The following is a 15375-nucleotide window of genomic DNA, read 5'->3' on the forward strand; positions in this document are numbered from 1 at the left end:
TTTAAAAATTAATCTACCCATTTCTATTTATTTTTATAAATGGCGCTATTAGAAATTTTTAAATTACATACTAGGTGCACCGTTTAATAATGGGGATTTTTTTTCAATAGATTGAGTTAGGATGTGAGGGCGATATGGCTGCAACATCTGTCACCCCATTGATCGCCAGGGTTGATTCGGCTGATCTGGCTGGCTAGGCGGGTGTCCCCCTCCTCCCTCACCGATCCATGTGCGTCCCTCCCGAAGCTGCGCGCTCGGTCAAAGAGGACGACTTTCCCAAGAGGAGAGGACCGGTCTTCAGTCAAGGGTATACGAGTAGCTGCGCTCTCCTGCTAGAACTCAAAACAGGCTCAATAGATTGCGTTACATATATGTTGATATATATGTGATTTTATATGAATGCTATTTTGTTGTAATGACAGCAAACTTCCTATGTCAAATTTTCTGAAAGTGTTAACATCATAGATATTTTTATGCTTAAAAATGTTGAATTTCGTGCCAAAAAAAAGAGCATTTGCGGGAAGTTTTAATTCATTGCTTTGCTTTGAAGAAAAGTGCTGCTGAAAGTTATCGTATACTTCGGGAAGCTTATGGTGAACATGCTCCATCTCAAGATACTTGTGAACGCTGATTTAAATGCTTTAAAAGTGATGATATCTATGTGAAAGACAAAAAATGTCCAGGTCAACCGAAAAAGTTTGAAGACCAACAATTACAAGCATTATTGGATGAAAATGTGTGTCAAACTCAAAAACAACTTGCAGAAAGATTAAACATTGTTCAGCAAACAATTTCCAATCATTTACAAGCAATGGGAAAGATTTTAAAGGCAGGAAAATGGGTGCCACATCAACTGAACGAAAGACAAATGGAAAACTGAAAAGTCATCAGTAAAATGTTGCTTCAACAGCACAAAAGAAAGTCTCTTTGCATCAAATTGTGACTGGCAATGAAAAGTGGACTTATTTTGAGAATCTCAAATGCACAAAATCAAAAGTTGATCCAGGCCAACCATTAACTTCAACTGCAAGGCCAAATCACTTCGGAAAGAAGACAATGCTCTGCTTTGGTGGGATCAGGAAGGTGTGGTGTATTATGAGCTTCTAAAACCAGGTGGAAACCGTTAATACTGACAACAAATAATCAATTTGAACCACACTTTGATCATAAAACCACCAGAATGTGCCAGAAGACACGGCAAAGTAATTTTGCTTCATGATGACACACCATCACACACTTAAAAACCATTAAAGACACGTTAAAAGATCTTGCCTGGCAAGTATTAACCCACCCACCCCGTCGTATTCACCAGACCTTGCTCCTTCAGATTACATCTTGTTCCAATCGACGGCACACACATTTTCTGAGCAGCACTTCAAAATGTATGAAGAAGTGGAAAATTGGGTCTCTGAATGGTTTGTCTCAAAACAAGAAAAGTTCTGTTGGAATGGTATCTACAAATTACCTGTAAATTGGGGGAAATGTGTAGCTAGCGATGGATATTACTTTGAATAAAGCACTTTTGATGTTTCTCTTGAAGTTACCATGTTTTATTTGGGTTACAAAATCCACATTATTGATCATTTAGTAGTTAATCTGCATTATTAACCAGTTAATAGTTAATCCACACTATTAATAGGTTATAGTTAATCTGCATTATTAACCATAATAATGCGGATTTTGTAATCAAAGAAAACACAATAACTTCAAGAGAAACATCAAAAGTGCTATATTGAAAGTAATGTCCATCGCTAGCTACACATTTCTCCCATCTTTCAGGTAATTTGTGGATATTGTCCCAATAGAACTTTTCTTGTTTTGAGGCAGATCATTCAGAGACCCAATTTTCCATTTCTTCAGACGTTTTGAAGTGCTGCTCAGAAAGTACATGTGCCATCGATCGGAACAAGTGATAATCTGAAGGAGCAATATAACAAAATAGTATACATATCAAACTCCATCCATTGAAAAAAATCTGTACTAACGGGTGCATCTAGGATATGGCATACATTATATTTCTACACTTGATCTTAGCCAAAAGGCAGAGAAGTGATGCACATTATATTTTTACTAGAGGCCCAATGCACAAAATTCGTGCATGGGTAGGGTCCCTTGGCCTTGCCAGCACTGTGGGGTGACCAGTGGGGTGATGGGGGGGCACCTGCCATGGCCAGCCTGGCACTATCCACTCACCGGCCCCGCCCCCCGCCACCACTGTCAGTCACCACCATCTATGGCCCACTCGCCAGTCGGCCCTGACCCCCACCACTGCTAAGGGTCGCCTCCCTCTGTGGGGCAACCACAGGGGGACTAGAGGCCCCCCCATTGGAACCCACCTTGGCTGGCCTGGGGCCTTTGAGCTGGTGGCAGCTTCTGCATTGAGCATCTGCCCCCAAGTAGTCAGCGTGCATCATAATGACAGGTCATTCCACTGGTCATTCCACTGGTTGTTCAGCTGTTCAGTCTATTTGCATATTAGGCTTTTATTATATAGGATTAGACAACACTAGCTTATATCATTTGCCTAGTTTAGTGTCTATAAATAGGTAAGTCACTTCTATCTGGACCAATTTCTAACATAGTTCCCATTATTATTAATTTTAGAATTATAAAAAGCCATTAATGGCTTTATAAGACATATAACCTTTATTGTTTTATTTCACAAAAATTTACAAAGTCTGTGAGGACTAACAGAGGGTTTTTGGGGTTTTTTCCACTCACAACCTTCACGCCCCCAAGATAATTTTTATCAGAAAAAAACTATTTTTCAGCTTTCAGGGACCCAGCCAGTCTGCGGAGGAATAACTGTAATACCCTGGAAATTCTTTAACAGGATGCGGTCAAGGTACATATTAGGTGATGTCCTTACCTCAATGGCCTGGGGAACCACACATCTTCGAGGCCCATGAGGAACTCCTAATTGGCCAAAGGAGTTGGAGCCACAAGATAGAACTTGACCATTTTCTGGAAGATACAAATCCTTAAGTCACAATCTAAGTAGTTAGAGATCTGTGACCAATGGGTAAACACTGAAGGAGCAAAGGGAATGAGAGGAAGGAGTGAGGGCCCTGTGCTTCGGCACATTCAAACCACGGTCCCTGCTTTCATTGTTACAACTGCCAAAAATCTTTTTCTCTCCCACGTTGATAAGCCATGTATATTAATGTGCACTGAACCAAGGGACTAAATTCTAATATCTAAATGGGCATGGCTGTCTTACACAGACTATCCCTTACACTGCCGACGGTGACAGATTAGCCATGCGGAACACAGCCCAGGGCCCACTGCTGGGATAGAAGGATACTTATTCCCACTTTTCATGTTTCCATGGAACACAACTTCCATTATTTTAACACTTCAGACCTTTCTCTGTGCCTATCCCATTCTCACCGCTTTCTAGCAGAGGAGGGGTAACCTAACCAGTGGGTGAGTTTGGGAGAAGGAAGAACAGAACACGTGTGGCTTGGCACCTTCCACTGAGGCACTCTGGGCTGACACGTGGCACGGGTTTCCACTGTGGGGAAGGCCTAGAGTTTTGGGGATAAGTTTGGACCAAAGAACCACTTGGCCAGACAATGAACCCTGTCCTCCAAATTAGCCTTTATCAGTAAAAAAGCCAATAGTTTGATCTCCACCTGTGTCTATACCTTTCTCAGAATTGGTTCCAAATATGAACAGGAAACAGAGTGTTACCTATGACTCCCTAAAACCCCAACACAGGCCCACAATGAGCACTTCATAAATGATAGCTATTATTTAGATTCTAATAATAACTACCATATTCAACACCCTAGCAGGGCTCTAATGACGGGACAGTTCACCAGAGAAAAAAGAGAGGGGCTGTTCCAGGCAAAGAACATGAGCTATTCGGTATTATCAGAAAGAAAAGTATAGGGAGTGAGGAGAGTAAGAGCCAAGGCAACAACAGGAGTAGGTGGGGAACAGTAATCGAAGGCCATGTGCTACAACACTTGGGGTGTGAACTATGCATGTGAGAATCCATAGGGGTTTGAGGCAGGGCTGGGGTTGGTGGGGTTGTATGGCCAAAAGATGCTCTTACCAGAGGACTGTGACAATGAGGGACTTTAGTCAGAAATTATAGATGGTCCTTTGAATCCAGAATGGCCAGCTAGATGGGGCAAAAATACTTCCAGGGAGAAGTCAGCTGACAAAGTATTGTCAACTGATTCCCAAGAGCATAACCGTGGTCCCTCAATATTTGCAGGGGATCGGTTCCAGGACCCACTCAGATACCAAAATCCAAGGATACTCAAGTCCCTTATATAAAATAGCATAGGACAATGCATACAGTTGGCCCTCTGCATTCTTGAATTTCCAACCACTGATTGAAAACACTGACTACTGTTTTTGACCAGCAGTTGGTTGAATCCACAGATGTGAAACCTGCGGATACAGAGGAGCAACTGTATTCTATTAACTCTTTGCCCATCTCCCTCTACATCCTATTCTGCTATCTGGCTTCACAGAAACAGTTCTGTCCAGTCACATTCATATTTTGGAAGAGGAAAGCTACCATCACTGATTTCCTCACACACCTACAACGCTCCCCTGTGAGTAACCATAGCTGGCACTACTGTCCGTCTAGCCCAGCAGTGCAGCTATCATGAACTTCTGAGACAGGAAGTGGTCATCAAAGGTGATCTGGTTCATTCCCCAGTCTCCGGCAAGTTTACCAGCCCAGCCCTAGCCAGTTTGGCTCAGTGGATAGAGCATCAGCACACGGACTAAAGGGTCCTGGGTTCAATTCTGACCAAGAGCACATGCCTGGGCTGTGGGCTCGATCCCCAGTAGGGGGGTGCAGGAGGCAGCCAATCAATGATTCTCTCTTATCATTGATGTTTCTAGCTCTGTTCCCCTCTCCCTTCCTCTCTGAAATCAATGAAAATATTTTTTCTTAAAAAAAGTTTTCCTGCCCAAAGTTTTACTGTTTAAACTCTCCTTGCAAAAGACTCCTCATAACTTTCTTTGACAACAGTAAGGAACATTTGTGTGTGTGTTTTAAATCCAAAGAGGCTTTCATTTCATCAGCATCAAGACCATCGTGCTCTTCTCACGCAAAGCCTTTGTGGTGACAAAGATTCCCCTAGGAGTGAACTCACCTGTGAGAATAATGGTAAAGTCCCAGCCACAGGCCACCTGTTGGACGGGACAGCCAGTGAGGGATTTGCAGGGTGTAAAACAGAGAGCATCCTCCGTGTGACCAAGCCCCAACTGCCCATCTTTGTTCAGGCCACAAACAAAAAGGCTTCCTCCATCTGTAAAATACAAAGGCTTTGGTGATAGTGCGCACAGGGGAAATTACAACTGCCAAAAATCTTTTTCCCTCCCACGTTGATAAGCCATGTACATTAATGTGCACTAAACCAAGGCACTAAATTTTAATATCTAAATGGAAACTCCAAGTGCTACAGTAGTGGCCAACTAATCGCCAAATTGAGCACCTGTAACAATAAAGCCAAATCTATTCTGCACTTGGAAAGTGCCAAGTACTGTTCTAAGAGGTTTCTGTGTGAGGCCAACTTATCCTTTAAGCACAGTGCCTAGGGCCCACAATACTTTGAGAGGCCCCAAAAATGTGTTAGTTTTAAATTCTTTTAAAATCTGAAAAGCCGCAGGTGGTATGGCTCAATGGTTGGGCAATGGCCTATGAACCAGGAGATCAGAATTTCATTACCAGTCAGGGCACATACCTGGGTTGCAGGCTTGATCCCCAGTGGGGGCCATGCAAGAGGCAGCTAATCAATGATTCCCTCTCATCTTTGGTGTTTCTATCTCTCTCTCCCTCTCCCTTCCTCTCTGAAATCATTAAAAATATATTTTAAAAAATAAAATCAGAAAAATAAATGTAATAATAATGAATATATAGTACTAAATCTAGCCTGTATTATATTCATCTTTACATCAATACAGTTATAAAATATAATTGTTAATGTTTCTTTATGGGTTCACACGTGCTAAGGACCCATAAAATATAGCTGTTAATTCATTGATTCTTTTTATCCACCATTACCATCCTCATGTAATAGAGAAGAAACTAACACAGAGGAATTAAGTAATTTGTCTAAGTCCATGCAGATAGTAAATAACAGAACCTGAACTTGAATCCAGAGTTTGTGTTCTTTACCAGGATGCACTATGCTCTCCTTCACAATATTGCAGCACTTGTTAAGTTCTATCCTAGGTATTGGGAGGGAAAGTAAGGAAAATATAAAGTTCTTGCTCTCAAGGAATATTCAAGCTAATTGCAGACTTCTAACTCATATGTGAAAGTTAAATAGCAATATATGGTATAAAATGTGATATACTTTGCAACTCTGCCACTGATATGTCTTATAATCTTAAGCAATCAGTTTTCTTCTTTGAGCCTCATTTGTATAATGAGATGGGAAGAGGGGGAGGGAGGTGGGAGTTTCCGGAGAGCCCAGAAGATCTCTCAAGTCCTTTCAGCTCTGACAATCTAGGATTCTCCGCTAACAACTTGACTCTTTTACAAAAATGTTTCCTCTGCAAAATACCAAAGGCTGAAAGATGGTAACAGAACATCCTAAGGGGAAATGACTAAATAAGAAAACAAGGGGCTATGTACTCTTGAAAGCAAGTTACCTGTGACAACAGCAGAGTGGCCCCCTCCTCCCGTGATCCTCCTGACACACCCAGGTTTACAGAAGTCATTCAGTTGTTGGGGCAAAAATGCATCTTCCTTATGGCCAAGGCCAAGTTGCCCATAACTATTTGCACCCTAGAAATAAAATAAACGAAGGATGAAAAAAAGTATGGGAACCCCTTTATTTACCTGGCTCTACCTTTCTCACCCTGACAATATCTCAAAGTCCATATACAAATGAGATTTCATAAGCTCATTCTTAAGAGGCTGTTATATGCAACCCACACTTAGAAGGTAGCTCCATCCCCAGAACACCCCGCTTGAGAGGAGCCCTTAGCATCCCCAGCTTATCCAGTGATACTCCTCACCTTCCGCTTCCAAGGCCCCAGCTCCCCTTTTCAGGACAGCATGGGAGTTCCTTCTGATAAAATCAAATTACCTGGGATGGCTAAGAAAAGACATAATGAAAGAAAATAGAAACAAAGTGCTAGGACAAGCTCTTGTCCCTTCTCCCCAGGTCCCACTAGGAAAACCAGTAATGACTTTCTATAATTAAAGTTAGCTAAGAATGCTGTGCCCTCAAGCAGGGCACATCATTGTTATTTCATCTGTAGGTGAAAGAAGGTGGCAAAGATCTCAAAAGGGCCTTTCCAAGTACTATGCTTTGTGACTCTAAGATTCACAGGGTGAGATCCCTGTAAGGGGACAATAGGTCTCTCATTATTATACAGTAAAGGTCCACAATCCTTAATCTGAAACCCTTGCAGCCAGATATGTTTCAGATCAGAATTAAAAGTAATGAAAAGTAGAAAAGTAATAGACTGCATAAATCATATACACTTCTGCAAGGTACAGGAGCAGCACCCCATAAACAACAGTATTATTCCTACAGTAAATGTTACACATACTCAGAGTAAGTAGACAGAGACTATAAACCGCCTATGTGAGGTCAGTTTGGGGTGCTCAGAGCTTTTTGTTTTCAAAAATGAAGAGAAGGGAGTGTGGAACTGCTGAGAGAATCTAATTAAGATTTCAGAAATCCTTATAATTTCTCCAGGTATCTGTTTCTGGCTGGTTCTTCCTGGAGATGAGGAATAAAATCTTTAAAATGTGTTTGTTTTTAAAATGCCTGAATGAACAAAAGTGACTTCAAACAATTACAAAAGCCCTGGCTCGTTTGGCTCAGTGGATAGAATGTCAGCCTGCAGAGTGGAGAGTCCGGATTCGATTCTGGTCAAGGAAACATGCTGGGGTTTCAGACAAGATCCCCAGTAGGGGGTTTGCAGGAGGCAGCCCATTGATGGTTCTCTCTCATCATTGATGTTTCTCTCTCTCTCTCCCTCTCCCTTCCTCTCTGAAATCAATAAAAATCTATTTTAAAAAAATAAAATTACAAAAAAATACAAACATACATAAAAACAAACTCCTGCCCCATGTGATCTCTCCCCCAGTCATCCTGGGGTGCAAGGACTCCATGCTGGAAAAGCAAGCTATGGCAGGGTGCTTCTCTCTGTGCTGGGCAATCACCTTTAACTCTCATAGCAGAGGAGATGGGCATTGTTCTCATTGTATAGATGAAGAAACCACAGCTCAGAGAGGTTAAGAAATGTTACATAGTCACTTAGCTGGGTAGGCAACTTTGTCTCTAAGAATAAAGAAAAAAAATACACCACGCATATATGATGAACCCGCTCAGAGCTTACCTGGCAAGAGACTGGCTGTATGACCCTATCTAACATAGTATCCCCATCACTTTTACGTGCTTTCTTTTTCTTCACAGCACTGCCTGGCAAAACATTATATGTGTTTATTTTTCTACCACCTAAAAAGTAAACTCCGTGAAGGTAGGAACTTTATTTTGCTCACTGCTATCCCCCCGCATCAGAATCTATGCTGGCCCAGAAAGGGTGTGCACATATTTTATAGTGAGTAAATATAAGACCCTCTGAGCTCCTACCTAGAAAAGATCAAATGCTTGCCCAGGGTGACATGGAGAGCATATACACAGGATTTCTCCATTAGCCCTGAGATCTCGTGGCTGTCCCCTTACCCAGGTTACAGGCTGCTGAACAGTAAGTCAGATACTGGTATTATGGAATTCAAATTATGATACCCAATTTTTATAATGCAACAGGAGACCCTGAATCCATGATAAAGCAAAACAAAAGGAAATTTTAATACAACCTATGACAGCTCTATTTGCCTCCAGGCACCACACCACACAGACACACACACACACACACACACACACACCTCCAAGGAGGTAAATAGTCCCTGGGATTGCTAAGAAAAGAAATAATAAGAGCCGAAAACGGATTGGCTCAGTGGATAGAGCGTCGGTCTGTGGACCGAGGGGTCCCAGGTTCGATTCCAGTCAAGGGCATATACCTTGGTTGCAGGCACAACCCTAGTGGGGGGTGTGCAGAAGGCAGCTGATCGATGACTCTCTCTCTCATCGATGTTTCTAACTCTTTGTCCCTCTCTCTTCCTCTCTGTAAAAATTCAATAAAATCTATTTTTTTAAAAAGAAATAATAAGAGACTGGCATGTCTTCCCCTAAAATTCATTTGTTGAAACCCTAACGGCCAGTAGCTCAGAATGGGACTGTATACTTGGAGACAGGGCTTTTCAAAGGTAATTAAGGTTAAATGAGGTCATAACGATGTGGCCCTACACCAGTATGTCTGGTGTTCTTATAAGAAATACAAGGATGCTCTTGCACAGAGAAAACTCCATCTGAGGACACAGCAAGAAGCCTGCCATCTTTAAGCAAGAGACAGGCCTCACAAGAACATAAACCTGTTCACGCCTTGATTTTAGACTTCTGACCTCCAGAACTGTGAGAAAATAAATGCCCATTGGTCAAGCCCCGCCAGTCGGTGGTATTTTGTTATGGCAGCCTTAGCAAACTAATACACAGACACCGCAGCTGGAAGAACACACCATCAGGTCTCCAAGCACAGCGGTGGGGTTCGGTGCAACAGTCTTCTTGTTTCAGTGCAGACAAGGCCTCATCTGAAAGGCTTTCTCTGTCAGATGGTTCCTCTGTCCTCACGGACCCCAGTCTCCGGCCTGGGAAAAGCCAGAGACACCACCCACCCCAGGCACACAGTCAACCCCCAACTCCAACCACCAGTTCAAGGATCATCTCAAAGATACTCAGACAGCCAGACTACCTCAAGCCACACCACACTCGCCCTTCTGCGAGTCTGCTGCTGACATTCAACAAGTGCTTCCTTCTGCTGATAATTGCTGTTTTTTAAATTAGTGAACATATACTGGTTTTCACAGCAATATTGGTACCTCCCCACTCTCCCCCAACCCAAGCTGTAAGTTTTCTCACTCTTGTTTCCCCCCAAAAGACCTGCAGCACATGGGTCACATACAACAAGTATTAATCAACAAGTATTTCCTGAGCACCTTACCATGTGCCAGGCACCGTGGACAAGACAGGCACAGTACCCACCTGTGATGATGCTTACATTCTAGCCAAGGAAACTGACATGAACAAATTACACATTTCACTAACATTGGGGTACATGTTATGGAGAACTAAGACACGACGTCTGCTTGTTCCCGTGCATCTATCTGGTCGAGAACCTGCCCCATTCGCCTCCCTCCCAGCCAGGACATAAAAAGATGACCCTGTCAAACCAATGCCGGCGCAGATTCCCAGTCCCCCAACACAGGCAAGAGCCGGCCACCGCAGAACAGCAGCAATGGTGCAGGGTCTCTTGCCTTTGTGCATCGCCCAGCACCGCAGGCCTCACTTCGGAGGAGGCTCCCGCCAGGCTGGGGCGGGGGCTGGGGCAAGGTCCCATCCTCCGGGCAGTGTCAGGGTGCGGAGCCCAGGTGGCCCGCAGGGTTCCGAGACAGGCGATCCTCTCTCTTCGGAGCCATCCACGCCGTCCTTCCTGGAGCTCAGGCAGAACCAGACGCTCTGCCCTGGAGGCAGGTTCTTCCCGCTGAGCCGCAGCCCCGCTGGCCCGGACCCCACCAGCCAGCAGGCCCCCTGTCACGCCGCGAAGCCCCTTCCCTCCGCCCTCTCCTCTTCCGCCCCCGGCCCAGGATCCTCCGACCGAGCCAGCGAGCCAGCGCCGGGCTCGGATCTCCGCCGCCCAGCCCAGGATCGCCCACGCCGAGGCCGGGAGCCCCCCGCCTCCGCGCGCCCCTCGGTCCCAGCCGCCCCGGCGCGGGGGCGGAGTCACGCACCCAGGCGAAGAGCGCGGCCGGAGCAGAGGTGGCATCTGAGGAGCTGGGCTTGAGCTCCATGCGGGGACAGTCCACCGACGCTTCCGGGCGGGGCCGGGGCAAGGGGCGGGGCGATCGCGGTGGGTAGGCGGGGCCGGGGCGGGGAGGGGAGGGGCGGGGCGGGGCCTGCAGGCTGCACCTCGGTGTCGCCGGAAATGAAGAGCAGGCGAGAGCCTAGCAACAGCCTCCCAAGCTGCCTCCCAGTGGCCGGCCGCAGCGCCCTCTGAGCGTCTCCTCCCCCGGCCTCCCATTTTGCAGGGTCTCTCTTTGCCTATATTCATACATATATGTATTTTATTGATTTCAGAAAGGAAGGGAGAAAGGGGAGAGAAACACCAATGGTGAGAGATAATCATTGATCGGCTGCCTCCTGCACGTCCCCTACTGGGGATGGAGCCTACAAACCTGGGCATGTGCCCTTGACCAGGAATGGAACCTGGGACCCTTCAGTCTGCAGGTGACCCCGGCGGTCTACTCACTGAGCCAAACCAGCCAAGGCTTTGCTTCTACTTTTAGTAATAATTCTGTAGGATTGCACCATGGTCCTTCACATTTTTGTCCCCTTGGAGTCCCGTGACAGCCCAGAGTGGCTGACATGGTGTCACCATCTGATGGGGAAGAAAGTGAACCCAGGAAGCGCTGGAAAGAGTCCTGCCTCAGGGTCTTAGGCTGAGCTCATTGGGCCTGCTTTGGGGTGCATTTGCAAAATTTAAGGAAGGGTAGATGAGGTAGTGTCTTATATGGTTGGTGTCAGCACCTGGTAGGGGTCGGAAACTTACAATGAGGAGACTGGTTTGGTGACTCCTGCTGGGGCAGCCTTCTGACTCTCAGTGCTCTGAGCATGGTCCTGCCCTGATTCTGATCATCAATACTGGGTAACTTTCGCCCAGTAAAGATTTTCATAAAAATGGCTTTTATCAGACATCCTGATACACTTTTGGTGGGAGCTAAATAAGCACAAATTTCCTGAAGGAAATCTGGCGGTGCATATTAGGAATATGAAGATAGATAAGAATCATGAGACTGAGACTTTACCGAGGATTTCAAGAAATGATTACTAGGTTCCAGGTTTCCAGGCATGTTTGGCTTTCCTTTACCCAGTAATTCCACACCTGATAATTTATCACAAGAAAATAATCAGAGCTGTGCACAAAGACTTAAACTGCAAGTTATGCCCTAGCCCCGTGATCAGTAAACTGTGACTCGAGAGCCACATGCAGCCCTTTGGCCCCTTGAGTGTGGCTCTTCCACAAAATACCACGGTCTGGGTTAGTTTATTTTGAAGAAGTGGTATTAGAAGAAGTTTAAGTTTAAAAAATTTGCCTCTCAAAAGAAATTTCAATCGTAATACTGTTGATATTTGGCTCTGTTGACTAATGAATTTGCTGACCATTGCCCTAGCCAGTTTGGCTCTGTGGATAGAACATCAGCCTGTGGACTGAAGGGTCCTGGGTTCCATTCTGGTCAAGGGCACAGGCCTGGGCTTGGGCTTGATCCCTCAGTAGGGGGTGTACAGGAGGCAACTGATATTAATAGTTATCCTTGCTGTTTAAAATATTTTTTTCTTAAATTTATCAGGGTAACTTTGGATAATAACATAAATTTTATGTGTACAACTTTATAATATAACATCTGTATACTCTATTGTGTGTTCACCATTAAAATATTTTTTTAAATAATTTATAGAGAGGCAAAGCAGCTCTTTGAAGCTATGGAGGATGTCTGATTAGGGGAGTGACTATACATTGAGTGGCCAGATTATTATGATCTCTGAAAGAGCTCCTATATAATAAAAGGCTAATATGCAAATTGTCCCCTCGACCAGGAGTTAGACTAGCAGGCAGGCCAGCCAACTGCCCATGTCTCCTCCCCCTGACCAGGCTGACCAGACCCCACCAATACATGAATTCATGCACCGGGCCCCTTAGCCACATACACTGAGTGGCCAGATTATGTGTTCAGAGATCATAATAATCTGGGCCACTCAGTGTATTAATTATTCTTTACATATGGATGTGGTAATACACAGTTCATAACATAATTCCTCTAATAACCCAGTAAAGTACATTTTGCTCATTTTACAGATAAGAATCATGAGACTGAGACTTTACCGAGGATTTCAAGAAATGATTACTAGGTTCCAGGTTTCCAGGCATGTTTGGCTTTCCTTACCTCATACTAGAGGCCCAGTGCACGAAACCATGCTGGGTGATCTCTGGGCCTAGCCTGCAACCAGGGCCATCTTCCCCAGTGCTGGCAGCTGGCCCCACCCCCCACCGCCACCCACCCCGGTTCCCCATTCACCATTGAGCGATGGGAGCCTGACAGCCAGGGGAGGGACCCGGAGGTCGACTGTTCTCTCCTGCTTGCTGGCTCCAACCCCAACATGGGTCACCCTCTGGTGGGGTGACTTGGCCTAGCACTGCCCGCATCTCCCGCCATCCACCCCCTCTCCCCGTACACCATCAGGCAATGGGAGCCTGCCAGCCGGCCGGGGAAAGGAACTAAGAGGTGGTGGTCAGTGCACCTCATAGTGATTGGTCAAGCAGTCATTCTGGTCGTTCTACCATATGGTCACTGGGCTTTTATTATACAGTGGTGCCTCACACAACGAACTTAATTCGTTCCAGGAGCAAGCTTGTTATGTGAAAAGTTCGTTATGTGAAACGCGTTTTCCCATAACAATACATGTTAAAAAAAATAATTCGTTCTGTAGCATAAAATATGCTAAGATGACATTAAAAAAATATGCTAAGATGACATATTTTTATTTAGATACATCTAAAAACATAATTTTTTTAAAAAAAAAACACACATTTTTTTAATTTTAAGACAGACTAAGTAGAGTCTACCGAATCTTGCACATCTTCATCCATTTTCTGCTTTTTGGCCGATGGTTTCATGAAAAACCTGTCCAAAGTTCGCTGTGCGAGGCGTTCGTTATGCGAGGCACCACTGTATAGGATATTCATGGGCTTTTAAAAAATATATAAGGATGTGATAGATTTCTTAAACTAATACAATTGCTGATATATTTAAATGAGTTAACATGTTTGACCAAAAAAAATAAATGCTTGCTGAGAACATGAATTTTGTATCCATTTATTATCCAGTTGAATAACAAACTTGCAAATCATAAATGTATATTACAGAGTAAAACAAAGACTACACTGAAATAGACCTCAGTTTCTTTATATATTTCTTAGAAACTAACTATATGGACTCTATTATATGTCTTTAAAAAGTTCCAGGATTTTTTTCTTTTTTCAGTTTGGAAGCCAAATTAAAAATTAACTCTAATTCTGTATATTTTGGTGGAGCATTACTATTGCATAATTCCGAATGACAAAGTAGGCAGATTAGTAGGCACTCTAAGGACCAGATTTTGGAGCTTTCTTCAACAAGTCAGGAAAATGAATACCATAATGTCTGAGTAACAACCCACTGGTTAAGAATTGTGAGCCACCACTGCACCTGCGCACAGCGCCAGGGTTCAGGCTGCGACGCCAGAGCACATGCTTGCTCATACCTGGGGCCAACCGTACCCCAAGGGCAGTCCTTTCAAGCAAGAGCGACAGGACAGAGGGAACAAAAGAATTATGAACCAAACTTTTGGTTCAATTCTCTTCCTAGATGGTTTCAAGATATATATTTAAATGCATGAAAACTCTAAGGCTCTCAGGATTCCTGATTTACCAAATATCACAAATCCAGAGGTTAGAGGAATTGAAATATATCCTTAAATATTTCCATTATTCTGAAGTTGTGAATTATAATGGTTGTGCCTTTAAATATTTATTTGTGTGCTTCAGTCATCGAGTGATTTTAAAGACTATCATTTTACAATTCAATAACTATGATTCTTCACCATAATCAAAATGATATGAAAATAACCAGACACAGCCTTGGCAGGCAGGTCGATTGAGCATAGTTCCATGTACCAACAGGTCGCTGGTTCTATTTCCAGTCTGGGCACATGCCCAGGTTGTGGGTTTGAATCCCAATTAGGAGTGTGCAGGAAGCAGCTGATTGAAGTTTCTCTCTCTCTTTCTCTCCCTTCCTCTTGCCCTAAATCAATAAAAACATTTTAAAAAATAGATGCAGTATGCATAATTTGCTGTTATTTGCCATCTATCATGGTTTGCTTACAATAGATGTCCTTGCAACCAAACACACTAACTATAAACTAGCTAATGAATATTTTAAATGATTTTAGATTAGCCTAGATCTATTTAGTATCAAAAAATATATTTAACAGTTAGTTAATCAGCTGTTATAATTTAAAAGCAATGTAAAAATATGAATTACCTTTCCCAACACTGCCTCCTGCTAACCCAAGGACAATCTGTCACAAAACCTGGGGCTGCATGTCTGAGTACGGGCCTTGCAAGTAGTACCCACACCAAGTTCCCTTGGCCCCATGAGTAGGACAGATCATCTAAAACAAGACCAGTGTCATGCAATGCCACAGAAAAGGAAGTTTCAAAGAGAATTGTCAT

At 43.9% G+C, this 15375-nt stretch overlaps 1 protein-coding gene across 1 annotated transcript in view; it reads right to left on the reverse strand.

The window, feature by feature from the left end:
- SERGEF (secretion regulating guanine nucleotide exchange factor) overlaps positions 1-10942 on the reverse strand; it is a 184341-nt gene extending 173399 nt beyond the window's left edge. The window contains 4 exon segments of the mRNA XM_084895505.1: positions 2870-2964; positions 5121-5276; positions 6625-6760; positions 10838-10942. Coding sequence (XP_084751631.1) covers positions 2870-2964; positions 5121-5276; positions 6625-6760; positions 10838-10897 — 447 coding nt within the window. The 5' untranslated portion in view covers positions 10898-10942.
- Between the last annotated feature and the right edge of the window lie 4433 nt (positions 10943-15375).

This window comes from Pipistrellus hanaki, assembly GCF_964339955.1.
Source record: "Pipistrellus hanaki genome assembly, chromosome: 9".
Classification (NCBI taxonomy): Eukaryota; Metazoa; Chordata; class Mammalia; order Chiroptera; family Vespertilionidae; genus Pipistrellus; species Pipistrellus hanaki.